The 17975-nt window shown below is 44.6% G+C and overlaps 1 protein-coding gene across 1 annotated transcript in view; it reads left to right on the top strand.

Annotated features, from left to right (window-relative positions):
• Positions 1-17975, top strand: part of LOC144936478 (SH3 and multiple ankyrin repeat domains protein 2-like) — a 672911-nt gene that overhangs the window by 213861 nt on the left and 441075 nt on the right. Inside the window, exons 3-4 of the mRNA XM_078863558.1 lie at positions 1020-1223; positions 13759-13827. Coding sequence (XP_078719684.1) covers positions 1020-1223; positions 13759-13827 — 273 coding nt within the window. The remainder of the gene's footprint in view (positions 1-1019; positions 1224-13758; positions 13828-17975) is intronic.

Raw genomic sequence — 17975 nt, 5'->3', positions numbered from 1 at the left:
TTCTAGATTTGAAGCTTTCGTGACTGCAAGGATACATGCGCTTTGTTTTTTTTGAGAAAGTCACGTAGGTTAAAAAGAAAACAAATAAATTAAATAACGACGTTTCGGAGGCAACACAAGCCTCCGTCTTCAGGTGGAACCGTCACAGCAAAATTACTGTTGAGAAAAGTTAATTAGCCAATGTTGCTGTGGCATAGCATCTGTCCTACAATCAGAAGATTCTGAGTTAAAAACCAAGACCAGGGTTCAACTCATCGCATCATCCCATCGCGATCAATTCAAATGATTTCCGCTGTAAGAATTCAAGATTGATTGTCCTGTGGAAAAATCTGAGCAATGATGGCTCAGATTATGTGATTATCTACACCCTCTAATATTAAATTGCTGCCGATGCAATCACAGATTTTTACTTGCAATGTTATTGACAATGTACGGTACTTATACAACTGTGACCATTGCTTGCGTTCCAATGTCATCCGTTCCCAGGTTAAATGCGACCCATCCGTGTCGCTTGAGCTCCCACGCGGTTGAACAAAATAAACTCGATCGAAATCACACGGGACTCGATGAGAAGGTTGTTGGTTTTAACCGTTGAGGGGAACACCCTCAGCCGGACGAATATGACATGTTCCCCACCGTGGCTATTGCCATCATTGGTGACGAGCGTGACAAGCACTCACTTGAGCGGGGAGACCGCTCTGTGCGACAGTACCACCTCGACAAGCCGGTGGAAACGTGTCGCGCTCGCCGTTGTCGTCGTTCCGTCGGTGCGCTCACTTTCAGTCGTGGAGACATTGACGCCGCTTCAAGGAGAAAAAAAGGAAATCCGATGAAAACGAAGCGTTCACAAACGTGACAATCTGCCCCTCTGACCTCCCCAAATAAATATTCGTCCGCTACCCAGCATCCCTCGCAAAAGATGTAAGGGGAATTTTAATAGACTCTAACGTGGTTAATCAAAGGATGTTGATTGACATTGACGTTATCGCCCCCATCTCCCCCCCGCAAATGCCCTACAGAAATGCCTGCGTTTCAACCCCAACGCGACCGTGTGGGTGGCCAAGCAGCGCATCCTGTGCACCCTCAACCAGAGCCTGAAGGATGTTCTCAACTACGGGCTCTTCCAGCCGGCGTACAACGGGCGCGAGGGCAAGTTCCTGGACGAGGAGCGGCTGCTGCGTGACTACCCGCAGCCCATCCACTCCGGGGTGCCTTACATCGAGGTGGGAACACCGCGCGTGAACGCCTCCCAATATTATAGCGTATGTGTCACAGTGACGGGTATGTATCACTGCGGTACGTATGTAAAATCTGATGAGATACATATGCGTCACAGTGTATGTATCACGATGATACGGACAGAGTGGTGCGTGTATAATACATACGTATGTATAATGCATACGTGTGTATGATACATATGCATCACTGTGATACATACACAGTGATACATATGTATACAAACATTGATATGATATATATGTATTACAGTAATAATACACAAAATGTACGTGTCGCAAGTGAGACATTAATTCTCACCGTACAATTCGAGACAAAATGTCAAAGGTACAACGTTATTAGTTTCTTCCCTTAACTTTGTTGGTTGTGATTCGCAATCGAATTTTGGGGTTGCGCCAAATTTGTGTCACGCGCCGCCAGTTACACGGCCGAGCAAATTAAATTGTCATGTGTGCAAACAATTAACGTGTCAATTGCTATTGTTTCAGTGAGCTGATGGACAATTCTCAGAACCAAAAGTGATCAATTAGATTCGACGGTTCGCTTCAAACCTCGTATCGTAATCACTTTTTTTAAGTTGCATTATTTTTTGCGCTGCCGTTCACTCAACAAAAGTTGGCCACAAGTCCATTGTAACTTTAAAATTTATCAAAATTATTATATCGCACGTGCTGCTCATTGTGAAATAAGTAATTAAGGGAAATGCAATAATTTATTATGTATTATAATCACTAAGCCAACAATTACTCTGGAAACATTTTCGCAAAAGAATGATGTAATGGAATAATAACTGCATTCACAAGTTTATAAAAATATATATATATACGTTGTCAGGAAATAAAATATTAAATAAACTAGCATGATAAAAATAAAACGATCAGCAATAATCATACTCTAACGATATTTTTTGAAAGTATCGATACAATTATTGTGCATCTTATAAAGCGTATAATATATTGCAGCGTCGCTACAGCGTGACAACCTTAATGGCAATCTGGACGGCTGATGTTATGATCAAAGCATTCAACTGACATCAGAAAGTTGTGAGTTCAAATGCCCGTGCGGGGTTGGCTCAGTCCACAATTCCTCCCGAGCTGATAACGTGAGCACCGCTTTGTGACAAATCAAGCAGTTCCCATATGAAGAAAATGATCAATCAATGCCACTACAATATATATTTTCCATGGCTGACTCAGGGTCACGAATGGAGATGAATCCCGTCCCATTGCTCGTTTGAAAAGGGAGATGGTTTGATTTCTGTGGCTTCACTGAAATGGTGAGCGATAGCGAGTGCATACTGATTACAATTCTAACCGCACTCTTGATAGACTGCAGTCGTGAAAACTTCTACTTGGGCTTTATGCATGTCACTTGAGTGAAGCGGAGTCGCACGTTTGACATTCAGTCTCATCTCAGCCACATATTTGGGGACAAATACAATGACTAAAATCTAGTCCAAGATACCAGATACTCATTTAAGTCCGAATCATCCAAGGGGAGCCCCAAGAATCAACTCATGTCATCAGGTTCATAGCGCAGTTAACTAACTGCTGCACACGCATGCTCATACAGAGACAAAGATCCATTGTGTAGCCTACACGGGCTGTTGGGGCAAGTGCTGTTAACAAGCACCTATTAAGGCCGACACGGCATGCTTGGGGGTGGATGTGGCCGGCACCATGCCCAATACGCCTTTGTCCCGCCCAGTGCTGATATTCACTTACTGCACCAGGTACACATTTAAGGCTAAGTTGATCTAGGGGAGGGCCAGGACCACTGTAGATAATGTTAACCGTGACGGTGGGTCTACCTGTCCCCCTGCGAGCACATGCAAGCGTGCGTGCGTGCCAACCACGGGCACTCGTAACACGACGCCACAGCGGCAGGAGCCTTCGTTCAAAGTGCGGCTTTAAACGCCTCTCGTCGCCCGACGCAGAGGCTGGCGGAGCCGCAGCGTATTCGACCGTCGAACTGACGAGCCGCCCTCTGTTGTGCGACGTCGAGGCTCGGAGCTGTGCGCTCGTTCTCTCTCTCTCTATCCCGAGGCATTAGTTCGCCTTCCACTGGGAACATCACGGTGTGCCGCTCCGATGAAAAGTATGCGGTTTTTTTATAGGGAAGAGGGAGGGGGGAAGAAAGAAGAAAAAACATTATTTTAGCGCCAACGATGATTGCTGCAAGGGTGGGAATTATACACGGCTGAAAGCGTTATAAGTCGGCGAGACCAGCGAGTTTGACAGCAGCCCCATTTGCGAAGATGTAAAGGAAGATCAAATCGTGAACCGCATCAAATGAAGGAGAGGAAGCCAGTTTAATATAATCTAAGGATGCAATGACGACGGCGTGCACAGTTAATGATTCGCACCTGGGCCATGTGTTACATTGATGTGACCGCTGTAATAGCCTGCACAGTGTTCATTATTTACGTTCGGTGAGCTCGTCAAACACAATAACATGGTGTGGGTAGGGTCCTTGAGGCCAGCCCTTGGCATTGCGACCGGCTCAGTTTGAGGATTTTGCTTAGAAAATCGCAGCCTTCGCACTGGGCTCCAACGAATTATTTATTTATTTAAGGCTTCGATACAATTAGGCAGACGGGGGGGGGGGGACAGCCAGAACATTGACACGTGAGGGTCACTGTAAACAAGAACATCGTGCAATCAGTAACTCGTGAAGCCAGAGGGCAAACAGTGGAGAACGGCATTGTCAATGTTTGGGAATACCTCAAGCGTACAACACTACAAAGGTTAATGAATGTACAGGACATGCATGTGCATGCTTAATCACAGAAACGAGAGCTGATATTCGCAGAGGAAACAACGCGAAACACAATCGGCAACTATTTTCCCAAACTATCGCAAGAATGCAAAGCTGCATAATCCAATAAAGGAGACAGGGCATCAATGCATACCGCAATCAGAGTATGACCCAGACTTCTATAGGAGGTAATATCCTTCCTGTGTTGACTTTTGGACCCAAGAAACACGTTTGTAATAATAAACCCGAGCACTCGCCCTCGAGGAGCGACACAACAATTCCCTAAGCACGTGTGTGGGGCTCCTGAAAACTAAACTAGTTTTATTTTCCATAATAGAGTTTTTTTGGGGTTAGATCACGTAAATATATAAATGAGTTTAACACGTAGGTTTTCGCGACTAATATTATTCATAAGAAACGTTTTTGGGTTAGATCGCGTTATTTATAAATACACGACGTTTCGCCGGTAATTACAACGAGCCTCATCAGGCGAGAGTCAGATTTGTGGAGAAGTCTTACTGTTTCGTTCCTTATATAGAGGCGTACATGTGGTGACCACGTACTCAGTTTGTAAATGTTGTGGCTTGGCTCTCCAAGACATGTTCTGTTTACGTGACAACCCTTACTAGTTGGCTGTGTCGCGTGATGGCGGGTTTTAACGATACATTCAGCAATATTTTCGCGATCTAACCCAAAAAAACCTCTATTTGTCGCGTAGGCCTACTCCGTGTTAGTTTTATTTTACCAGGTAAGGCCCACTGAGCTGTGTAGCTCTTTTTTTCAGAAGCGACCTGGCCACAAATGATAGCTCAACGAAGTTGCTTATCACGTGGAAATTTGTGGCAGTCAAATACCCTAAACGCCTGTTGATTATAAATGTGGAACCGGAGAAAAATTCACGCGACCATGGGGAGAACACGTAAACTCCAAACATACAGCAGGCGTCAGGGTCGGGATCGAACCCACGACCTCCTGTATACCAGGCAAGGTAGTTAACGGCTCGCCACCGTGGCACCACTATGTCTAAATGTCAAGTCTCTCCCCTACCCAGAAATCCCCTGGGCCCCCTTATCCTATTACAATGGTAATCCCATCACACCGCCTCTATAGAGAACAAAAACCCCTACGTCTATCCGGGAGCCCAAAAGAGGGATCAGGGTCAATCACCGGATCCCATTGGGGATGGTTGGCAATTAGCATGCTCCTGTCTTGGACCCGATAAAATAAGAAAGTGTGTCAGAACTTGCCCAGGGGCTATGTATATATACGTGTGACGAATTGGAATATCAAATGAGTAATTTGGAAGGACAGTTACCCAAGAACTTGCTGGATGATTTTGAGCGAGGCCATCGGCCGTCACAGGGTGACGAGGTCCCAGCTGTTTGTCCTTGGAGCTTTGCGTGCGGGCTGTGGGCGTTGCGAGCGAGTCTCTTCTTTCAGGACGGTTCTGTGCAGCTCAACGCTCAGGTGAACCCAGGAAGAGAGGGCAGCTCGACGAGCCACTGGGGTGCCGTTTGGAGCCAGGGACAGCCGTTGTCTCGTTATAAACCAGGCGCTGACCCTTGAATCCCTCTGCCTTGGTGGAGTAGACTCATTGCATCAAGGGCAGAGCTGCTTACTGTGCATAAGTAAAGTTAAGTTTATTTGTTTAACCAGGTGAGAACACAAAAGACCAGGAAAAGTCTAATTTGCAAGTGACCCGAGTTACCGGAAAATTGACAAACGCAAAACAAATGAAATACAGTACAGCAATGAAGCAAACTCAAACCAGAGCCATGGCCATGGGCTAGACCAGGAATCGACATCGAAGATAACAAGAAGAGCCATTTTCTTCGAATTTGATATACAAAAAACTCGAGAGCCACAATGCACGTGAAAGACGTCACGAAGCAGTCCTTGAAGAGCCGCACGCGGCGGCGGAACCGCATTTTGCCGACCCCCTGGAACTATCCAATGGATTTCGGGTCGATGCTTGCTGATACAGAGTCGGGGGGGGGGGGGTCCACTCTGCAAACACGTGGAGGAGGCAGAGTCAGCTGTGGAAAGCTGGAATTCCATTCCCGAAGCAGAATAACCCCCATGGCTGGAACAGTGGAGGCGAATGAATGAGAGCACTGCTTTTGAAGAGCCCATTCAAAAGCAGTGCACAGGGCCGACGTTGGTCAGCACAGGCCCGGCTCTCCGACCCTGTTGATTGTCTCCCCTCTGCACACACGCACACACAAAGATAAAAGATCCCCCGTATAGCCTTAACAGACTGTAGGGGCAAGTGCTGTTAGCGAGCACCTATGAAGGCCGCAACGGTACACGAGGGGGTGGGTGGCCAGCACCACGCCCGACCGCCTTTGTTTCCCTAGTGGTGATGTTTACACACCGCACCAGGTACTCATTTGAGGCTGAGTCGACCTAGGGGAGGCCCGGGACCGGTTCAGATAATCGTCACTGGTGTTGGCTGTGAACAGGAATCGAACCCGGGTCGCCAGGTTCATAGCGCAGCGCGCTATCGCTCCCCACACACGCACACGTGCACACGCAGAGACGTCGTTGCAGACATTGTTACAGACGCTCACATTGCTGGTAAGAAGAAGAAGAAGAGGAAGAAGAGGAGAACATTTAAGACGTTTCGCTTTATTTTTGTTACCCTAATTATTCTAAGTGAAGTTTAATTTCACAATGCGGTAACGTGATGTGTAGCTATAAATAAATCCACAAATGTTTCCTGGGATTTTGACTTCATGAGTGCAGACTATTAGCACGGAGTTTTGTGTATCGAAATCGAGGTATAGCCACACTCTGTTTTATCCAAAGGGTGTTATTTAGCTAAATTGACTCTGCATGATGCCGAGCTGCAAGCACTGCGTGCATCGAAACTGTGGTTTTGACTGGGTGAGGCACAGGAAGAAAGCAAGAGAGGGAAGAACGTCTTTGCATTGTGACAGCCCGGTTTCGAGACTGCAAATCAAGCTGGGATGCTGATCTGCAATTTGAGTGAGCTTTGAAAAAGCACACGGGACACATTTCAAAAAAATGTGTCAGCCCTTCAAAGTGGCTTCCTATTACCGCATCATAATCACCAGCCAGTTGCCTGATGGATTCTTGGGATGGATGCTTTGAAATACAAAGCGATCCATCTGCCACCTATCACGCATGAGAAGACAGGCTTGCCACATCCGCCCGTTTTCAAAGAGAGCAAGACTTTGGCTCAGTTCTATTCCAGAGACTCATCCGTTCCAGGCTTAGTGTTAGGTCACTGCCAGCCAAGTGACACTGTGTGTGGTCAGATTGCTCAACAAACAGTCAACAGGTTGCGAGTTTAAGTCCCAGACAGGGTTCAGTTCAGCCCATCATTCCTGTGGATTCATTAAAAGAACATGAATTTGTGGCAAGTCAACAATGAACATCTCATCGATAGACTGTGCACTACCAGAGGGATATGGAATGTACACCCAGAGGAGCATCGGCAGTTTTGCTCGATGAATGGGGAAGCATCGTTACTGTGACCTTTGCCTGTGTACTGATGTCATGGTCAGGCCCAGGTGCACTCAGCAGCCACTTCATCTCAAATGCCGTCAGTTTGTGCCCTTTTGTTGGCTCATGACATTAAATCACAGAGGCTGATGATCTTATGAGACGCGTACATTTCGCTGTAGCTTTATGAACTATGCAATGGAAGCCAGCCCTTAAGTGTTGTTATGATTGGCAGCAATGTTAAGCGTGGCTGGCACTCACAAAGTCACTTTGCACAACTGTGAAATGATTGATATTTTACCATCTAATGTCCTCGGACAAAACCCTCAATTTGTGCAACGCCTGCAATTCACACTTTGTCGTCACAGTGCTGAAAACACGATTAAATCACAAAAGCCATCTGCCCATTCGGTCCAAAAAAGACAGGAAATTACCAATTGACATTATTATTATTATTGAAGCACATAAACTCACACTCTTTTTGTTGTAAGTCAAAATTGTAGCCTTTCTTTCTTACAAAACAACTTATGATTGCTGCATGCAACACAATTGGTAAGCCCTCTATGTTCAAATGCTGCAGAGATTTGTGAAGCTAAATTGTCAAACCCAATTTTTGCCAATCATCATATTACAAGTCTATCCTTGCTCGATGGGTTGCATTCATTTTACATCATCTCCATGTCTCACTTTAAACGTTCACTCCTGTCTCAATCGGCTATGCAGTTCTACAACCAAAGGGGATACATTGGATGCTTCATTGCTCCTCACGTTACACAGTGAGCAGTGAATTTGCTCAAGAAAAAAAAATACGAGAAATTTTCTTGGCGAGATTCATGAAGTAGTTTGGTCCAGAACCGTTGCCTCACTGTATCCATAGTGATCAGCCAATGGCTGAATGTAAGTTAATTATTCAAAACAGTCACCGAACGTGAGTGATGCGCAAAATTCAGATCCAGCGTACCCGGACGAATTCCTGGTTGCATGGTGACCCAGTCTAACCCTGCCTCTTGATTGTACGCTGGGAATTTGGGCTCTGCAATTGTGTTGCTGTGTAACAGATGCACATATACACACACACACACACGTCCGTACCCCATAGTGTGTGCCACGCAGGTGAATATTAATTGCATTTGCGAAGTGTTTGCTGACTGTGTGAATGTATGTGTGCTGACTGCGATGATTGTGAATGTGTGTGTGCTGTGGGGAGCGGTAGTGTCGGGGTAACCGCACAGCACTACGAACCCAGGGATCCGAGTTCGATTCCTGCTCACGGCCAACATGGCTGAGGAATATCTGAACCTATCCTGGGCGTCCCCTAGGTCGACGCAACCTCAAATGAGTACCTGGTGCGGTGTGTACACATTAACATTGGAGGACAAAGGCAGCGGGCGTGGTGCTGGCCACCCACCCCCTCGTGTGCTGTTCTGGCCTTCATAGGTGCTCGCTAACAGCACTTGCCCCGGAAGTATTTTAAGGCTATATGGGGGATATTTGTCTTTGTGTTCTGACGGTATGAATGTCGGGAGAAGTAGTCTAGAGGTGAGTGCACTGAGCTATGAACCCGGTGACTCGATTTCCATTCCCACTCAAGACCGACCGATAACAGTGGTGAATATTTAAACTGGTCGTGGACATCCCCTAGGTTGATGGAACCTTAAAGCAGTACCTGGTGAAGTGTGTAAACATCATCTTTGGGCAGATGAAAGCAGCCGGGATAGTCCTGGTCACCCACCACATTTAGAAGCATTTATTTGGAGTATTTTGGCTGCAATAAATGTCTACATGATAAGCCACTTCGTTGAGCTATTATTTGTGGCCAGGTCACTTCTTAAAAATAGATATATAGCTCAGTGGGCCTTACCTAGTAAAATAAAAAAAAATTGTAATAAAAGAGGTTAGTTTAGTCTAACCGATCTTCATCTTGACTGTGAATGTACTGCCATGGGTAGGCGCCTTTAAGTGCACATACAGTAGTCTGACACAAGCACCGTGGTGACGTTACCACCACTTAGTGGTGAATGGCGCTTGTTGTAGTTTTTATGGGTACGGGGTAATACATTGATTGATAGGGGGTTTTAATTGCATTAATACGGTCAAATAATGTATTTTATTTACATTTTTAAAGGTTGCAAATATAAAAAAATAAATCCCTCTTTCCTTCTGTGCTTGTGTAAACGATCCACGTGTTCTTGTTAGCGTGGATCAGTTCAACAATTTGAAGCCATCGCTTCTTTGTATGTACGTATGCTGAACTTCTTTTACACCGTACATAGCCAGCCGAACTCATTGGAGGTGTGGAGGAAGGACACCAAACGAAACACAAAAAACAGTTCTCAAGTGATGCGCTTTCAATCTAGATTTTAAAAGTGCATAGGTCCAGTTGCTTCCGAATATCAAAAGGAAGAGCATTCCAGATGGCCGCAGAAGCGCATTTGAAAGCGCGCGTTGCGGTGACCGTCCCTGCTCGATGGCCAAAAGCCTCTGCGAAGACGATCGATTCGCACGTAAAGGCGAACAATTTTCTATGAGAACGGCAGTAACTTTAGAATTAAATCTCTGCGTCGAGTCCACCGTGATAGCGCTCGATACAAAACCAATGAAAACCCCAACTGTGGTAATATTGTTTTCAAAATACACACGGATAATACACATTGCCATCATAAAACACATTGTAATCGCATAGTTACCATTCCACAGTCCAATAACAAATCTATACCGCATTCATACATGTTTGGAATATTTGCGGACATCCATTATAAAAATGTATTTTTTTCCTGCATCTATAATAATCCAATTACTTGGACGGCATTTTCTTTCTTCTAGCATTGCCCCATTGATTTTTGTGCTCATCACTTAAATGCAATTTCAAGCAATTGTTGAAAGAGTGAATTGGCACCATTACAAAAGGTATCTTTCTAAACAATCTCATTATTCCCCCTGAGAGTGTGTGTGTTTATTATACTACATGGGCTATATGGGGGATCTTTGCCTGTTTTATATCTATATGTAGTGTAACCAATCTCCTTGCACAGGGGATTCATATAGAAAGTTACGAACCGGTCAATGGTGGCTATGCACGTGACCTGTACTCCAGCACTGTGGAGGTAGTGAGGGTTGGTCGATCGGACAAATGTGGAACTTCCTTCCAGTGAGCGTTGAGGTGCCATACTCTGGCTCGCCAGAAGAGGGCAGCACAGCAAATTAACTAATCACCATCTGTTTACATCTGTACGGGGATATAGTGTTGCTCCCTCGCGTTCGTGAGTCTTCCCCAGGTGCTCGGGTTTCCCCCCAGACGTATAAACACTCAGCACTAATTGGCTGAAAAAAAATCTTAAAATAAAAACCCAATGCAAGATCCTCCTGATAAAGAGTCCTACAGCTCAGTGTGGCTTCCCTGGATAAATACGTTCACAAAAAGGAGGGCCTTCATACTCTTGAGCTCAACACGACAACTCTCTTGTGACGGTACAGTTCCTATGAAAGCCACGAGCGTTACTTTTTGTTTTTTTCGGTAAAGTCACGTAGGTAAAAAAATAAATTAATTAAAGTTAAAATAACTAAATTAAATCACGACGTTTCGGGCGCAACACAAGCGTCCATCTTCGAGCCTGCTCACAATCCCTTCCCATGCTGTACCTCACTTCGTGTTGCTTTGTTCAAGATAAATATCCCCTTTTTGTGCAATAGTAAAGGCGCACTGATGATCCGATGCATTGTCACTCGAAGATACCTCTAGAGGACTCAATTAAATTTTTTGTTATATCAGGAATTGACATCTGGCTGGTTGCCGGTGTGGTCAGGTACCTCAACTTACAATCAGAAGGGTGCAACTCAAACTATCATGTCCTTCATGGATAATAAACATGAGTAGCGCTTTGTGTTAGAACTGGTCATCCTGTGGAGGGTTGTGACTACATTGTCATAAGAATGTGGAGTCCTACGCCAGTAGCTGAGAGCCACCAATTAAAATCGGTGCTGTGCCATTGTGTGTTTGATCAGGGATTTACTGTGACTTTTAGTTTTTGCTTTGAACAGTTGCCTTAATTATGAAAGTACCTCCTTTAGCGACTCTGTAATCCTTTAATTACAAACTTAATTTGGTCCAGAATCTGCTGTGCTCCTTTACTAAACCCATACAGCAATAAAGGCCACGTGACTTCAATCCTCGGCCGATGGCAGCCATGGGGAGGGGGGGTGCAGCACATGCCTGTAGTTGAGCAGCTTGTGGGGGCTGAGATTGCTGGATTATGCATCCGTGTGGCCATCGTGTATGTGTTCGAGATACCCACCTAAGAATAACAATTTTATTCTTCTTTTCATGCCGCAAGATTCAAGACCACCAAACACAAGTTAGGATAAAACCGAACATTTACGAAGACAGCTGTTATAAAAAATATACGAGCAGAGGGAAAAATTAACAAAGCAATAAGATAATCATAAGAAGCCAGAATAAAATCAGAAGGCTAAATTATAAACAGAGGCCTGAAGCCTTCATATAAAAGTAGTCCCTGTGGGCATAGAACCTCTGCCATGATTGGCCAGAGAGTTCCACAGTCGCAGAGCCCGAACACAACGCCAACAGCTTTCCTTTCCTGCTGAGCTTGAGCCTCGGAATACAGAGCAGGGCCAATGCTATCAGCTGACCTCAAGAAGGTGCATGTGGGAGGTGCTACAGCAAGGAGATTTCTGACAGGCTACTTGCAGTCACTTTAAATATCCACCTCAAGCATGCCTGTCCTTTAAAAATATCATTTGAGGCTTTCCTGGGTAAACAAAGAATTACAACTGCCATCGTCAGACACCTCACGCCTACGGATGCTTCTAATGCTCCTCTCTATACTCCCACACGCTCCATCCATTTTATCCTATACAGCATTGCATTATCTGCACAACATCCCATATATTTATTCTTTGCTTCTCCTGAGAAAAAACATTGCTGTTACCATGCCATGTCGATTCAATTGTCTTTCTAAAATACGAATTCTCTCTTAATTTTCGGTTGATGTTTATTCGGTAAATGCACTTGAAGATTCTCTTGCGGTACGCACGCGAGGCGTTGGTATTTGTTGAGCCTTCAAATCAATGTAAAATTGGCGTCAGCGTTTCGTGAGGGGTTATAGAAACATGCCGGGATTCGCACGAACCAAAATCCGAGTGAAATTTATAACAATTGCGGTTTAGCGTCTCCGCTCGGATTATTTTTCTCAAGGCAAGTCTCTTTTTTTTACTTCAAATTAAGGCCAGCCTGCATATTAAGTTATCATTTTGCCCACGATGGTTTAAATTATTTTATTACAAGAGCTTCTTACACATTCAAGACTCTGTTGGCTGCCTAAACTCCTGTGTGAATGTTTTCTTGATTTGAATGCACTCCAACTGACATTTTCATTGTGTACAGTGGGATTAACATTCATTCAGTGCATTGTTATATAATGTGGCTTTTTTTCTGTATGGATGTTGAACTTCTTTTGCACCGTATGTAGCCAACCGTGCTAATCTGAGGTTGGACTGTATAATAATATTACATTCTCATAGATGTGCGTGCGTGTGCATGATGCATATTGAATTAATCCATTTTAATTATTAAGCCCATGTTATAGCACCCCATTTATTGTTTTAAGTTTGAAACGAATGCTCGTGCGTGCGATTTATTTTTTTCAAAGGATTAAAGCCATCCCGCAGAAACATGAACCTTTTCATTTTACTCCAGATCCCGGCAGTGGGATTTGTGCAGACTTTCGGCTCTGCTCATTCTGCATTGTGAATTGGGCCAACAACAACAACAAACAACAACAACAACAACAAACTGTTGCGGAACGTCCGAGCTGGCACCAGGACATTTATGCAAAAGCACTGGGGAGCGCTTTTCGTAATCCAGACTTCGGTCTGGGCCACCCCTAAGTTGGTTTCACACTCAGAGGGGCACCTGGGTCAGTGCGATCAGCAGAACTGCATCGACACCGGGAGGACAAAGGCAGCTTGGGTGTAGTGTAGCACACCCCACGTCTAGATTTCATAGGCACTCACAGAACTTGTCCAAACACACCATGAGGCTTAAAGGGGGATTTTGTCTATATATATACAGTATATAGATATAAAACAGTCATTGTAAACATATGTAGCTGCAGCATGCTTCTTTGGAATTGCTAAACTCCTCTCCCTGTCTGGTCAATGTTTCTCTGCGCTGAGATGTTCTGCCTGCTTACCATATAACGCGTGTTGTGCTTATGTTGTGCCCGATCTAATTTGGTGGAAATTAAATGTGTTTATCCATAATTGTTTTCTCTCCTGCAGTTTCGCTATAAAAAGAAAATCTACAAGACCCTCGTGAATGAAAAACAGCTGGCCAAGCTTCATGCTAAGGTAGGACATTGCAGTTTCCGTGTGCATGTGTATTGCTACGGGTATGAGGGTATGCATCTTTGTTTCCTACAAATCTGTGTGTATGTGTCCTGTTGTGTACATTCGCTGAGCACAGACCCAAAACGCTAATCGGCAAAGGAACAAACGAATTGCGCTGCGAAAACCCGGCTACCCGAGTTGGATTCCCAACCACGGCTAACATCGGTGGCAAATAACTGAACTTATCCTGGGCTTTCTTTCCCCTTGGTCAACTTGGGCTTAAACGAGCACCCGGTGCAGTGCGTGAACATCAGCACCTGGGAGACAAAGGCAGCCGAGCACTGTCCTGGCCACGACCACTGCCTCGTGTGCCATTACAGCATTAACAGGTGCTCACTAACAATGTTTGCTCCGAGAACCTATGTTGTGGGCAATACCAGGGAGCTTTGTATTGTAGTTTATACACATCATTATAACTTTAGCAACCCGGGTTCTTTTCCCGCAGCAGTGGCATCTGGTATTGGAACTCGACCTCAAATTGTCGTTGATCTACTCAGGCATACATGAGTAGTTACATGGTTGGAGTGTGTAGACATGAACACTGGGGCAGACAAGGGTGGCCGCTTGCAATCGGCATCGACCACACCATCCCCTCGTGTGTTATACCGGCCCCAAGAGGTGCTCGCTATCAGCAATTGCTAGGACAATCTAAGGCTAAACCGTGGAGCAATATTATTTGCACAATCGTGAGTTCGCGATCGTCACGTCATGCTGCAATCTACACGGACCAGGCTCAAGCACTGCTCATATATATATAAAAGGGTATCTGTATGAGTAAAGCTAATATTAATATTTGTAAAATTTTTATTTTTACAAATAACAAGTGCAGAGTGAATGGGGCATGAATCAGGTACAGCCCCATGACCCAGTGTCTCGTGATCATACGGTAGTAAACACCTGCGCATGTGAATAGCGGTGACCTGTCATGAGTTGTGTCCTCTGAGACCTTTAAGGGCGAGTTAAATTGATAAAAAAATTAAGCTGCAATATAGTGGCCAACTGCATGAACAATGTAAAAAGGCTTGCAAACACGTAGTCCGCCACAATCAGAACGTGAGCGATTTTGTGATGATGATGATGATATAATTGTCGCTCCAATCGGTGCGTCAACGCGATCAAAGATCTGATGCCACTCGTGTGGAGATGTACATTTCTGGGTGAAAGTCAAGTGAAAATTGAGCATGTATTGGCAGTCAAAGGGATCAGTGTGGAAGATTTTCGTTCAATAATCCACAAGTTGACTTTATGAAAAATGTGTGCCTGTTGGGTGCCAAACATTTTCAATTAAGTAAATAGATTCACGTTTATCGTTCGTTTTCAGACAAATTCCTGTATGAAGGTAATGCATTCTTGTCTCACATCATTGCTGCTAATGAAACGTTCATCCGTCATTGTGAGCCAAAGAATAATTGATAGATTACTGAATTAAAGCAAACAAGTTCTTCCACTATGAAAATAAATCAATCAAATCTCAGCCTTTTGCTCGACAATAATGAAGACAGATTTGTTTTTACCTCGTCAAAATTAAGTAACGAGCATTGTACATTGCGACTTGCAAAAAAACTAACATGAAGCCTGACTATTCTTGGTTCTTTCGGTAAAGTCACGTAGAAGGGAAATAATAAAATAATATAGAAAGGAACTTTACTGAAAGAACCAAGAATATGAATCCCTGCAGTCACGAAAGCTTAAATCGAAATTGAAGCCTGTCTCTTTATCGGGAACGCTGTGGGCTGTTGATGAAATAAGTTGTCCGTACCACCCATGCACGCACTCTGCACATGCAGCAACTAAATTGTTGGGAAAGCTCGGACTTGAGGTGCTGGAACTATCCAGCATACAGGCCGGATCTAGTCCCTGCAGAATACCATGTTTTCGGAACTCTGGTAGAAGGTCTATGTGGACGCGAGTCCAACAGTGGTGAGTGAGGCTGTGGTAGAGTGTGGCAGTTGTGTCTTCAGACCCCACCAGAAGATGTCTCTGGTGCCGGCACGGGGAAGTTTATGGACCACTAGAACACGTGTGTTGAAGTAGTCAGAACCTTTGTTGAGACTGGAGGAATCTGATGAGCTCTGAAGCTCGTTTTCACAGATGTTGAGTATTTTAGGAATGTCACTGCTTGAAGAAATAGTCTGTTGTGTGGATGTTACTAAGTTCTCTGTGATAAATGAATGTTGTCTCTTTTTGAAAAATGCTCATACATCAATGACAGACCCAGATTAATGTAAATTGAACTCTGAATAAAACAAATTATTTAGTGCCTTGAAATCTAACCGTCTGGCTGCAACCTTGTTATTAGTTGTCACTCTGTGTCTGTAACGTGACTCATGGGTGCAATTGTTATCCATTATAATGCACGCGTTATGACACCTCTATAAAATTGAGTAGAAACTATAAAGCACTCTGTATTCATGCATTTTCCATGGAGCTACTCGGAGATTTGCGCCCTGAGCCATAGCTCTGATTTGCCCACCCCTCATACCCGGCCTCAACAATATTTTTGTGTGTCAAGCGGGTCATGGGGGATGTGATGACGTGGCCACTCTGTAGGTGGAGAATGGCTTTTCTGGTTTAGAATTTAGGAAATCCACGGCAGCACACCGGGGAGTAGCGCCGGATGGTCTGGGCAGGCGTGCCCTGGCTCAGTCCCGCTCCTGCAGATTGTGTTGTTGTTCTTCAACAAAAAAGTTGATTGCGAACGTCAATGACATGATTCACCGTTGGATTTTAGGTTTAGGGCCAAATTGTGTAAACCTTAAAATAAAATAATGAATCATAACCCTGGCTGCAAAAAAAACGTGCGTGTTAAGTTGATCAAGAACGCGCTCCTATCGTTACCCAGTGCTCCTGTGCAGGCAGCGAGGGTTGTGGGATCGCAACTGAATGTTGCGAAGCTCTCTTGCTGTGGGGGGTCGAGGAGGCGCCATACCCATGGCTCGCCAGGAGAAAGCAGTTCGGCAAAAATGTGGACTCCACCTGTTCCGTCTGCATGGGATAGAGCATTACCCCCTCGCACTCGTGGGTTTTCTCCGGGTGCTTCGGTTTCCTCCCACATGTAAACAATCATTGATTGGCCGGTAACACCTTCATATGCAGAGGACTGCAGAGCTTGGGCAATCGTTGGCACCTGCTCATTAACTGGCTATCTTCCTGCTTGAGTTGTTCTCTCTCTTCGAGAGTGAGTGAATACCGTGCGTGTTACAAGTGGAAGTTATATATATTATGTATAATGATTATATAATAAGCATATTGCACACGATGCCATCTGTTGTTCAGGATAACAACGAGTAGTTGCTCCCTACAGAAGATCACATTTCATTTGTAATCCTGCGTCGATCGAATACAGGCTGACATGAGCAAAAACACAGCACACCGTGAAGTGTGGCGATGCCAATTCTTGAGAGCTAAAGGCAGTTTGCTGTGGGCCTGGCTCTATATTGTGCGGTGCTCGTCAATAACGCTTGCTCCAGCAGCCAAACCACACTAAAATGACGGGGATTATTTTCAGACTGTATCTATTAGAACAATAATAACACCGCAATGGTTTTGTTTATATCTGGATGTTTGTTTGCGTGTATACCACCCCAAACCATTTGACAAAACTTGCTGACCCGCCCATACTGGACAACTGTGACAAAGAGCTTCTTAGCTCATCGGATTCCTCCTGCAATCTAAATAAAGATTCTGATTCTGAGATGGTCAGGGGTCAGCAACCAAGTTTTTTCGAATTCAGTAGAAAACTCAGTATTTTAAGAGCCACAATGCCATGTGAATACGAGACGGTGGTGGTCCTTAATAAATAACGGTCACGGAGCAGTCCCTAAAGAGCCGCATGCGGCTCTGGAGTTGCAGGTTTCTGACCCCTGGACATGATTACACAGACACTAAGATTTTGGGAGAAATACCGTCACTTGTAGAACCCCATACATTTTCCAAATCATGGGGATGTTGATTTGATAACAAGGATTACTGTAGTGAGAACCTGCAATTTTATTGTTTTGTTGTAGGATGCTGTGGTACTTAGATAAGAATGTATGTCATAAGAATAATTGTGCATACAGACACTGTACCATATAAAAAGCACATATACAAATTAATGTGCGTGTCCA

Source organism: Lampetra fluviatilis, chromosome 16, assembly GCF_964198595.1.
Source record: "Lampetra fluviatilis chromosome 16, kcLamFluv1.1, whole genome shotgun sequence".
Taxonomy (NCBI): domain Eukaryota; kingdom Metazoa; phylum Chordata; class Hyperoartia; order Petromyzontiformes; family Petromyzontidae; genus Lampetra; species Lampetra fluviatilis.
The sequence above is the reverse complement of the archived record's forward strand: the minus strand, read 5'-3'. Positions and strand labels throughout refer to the sequence as shown.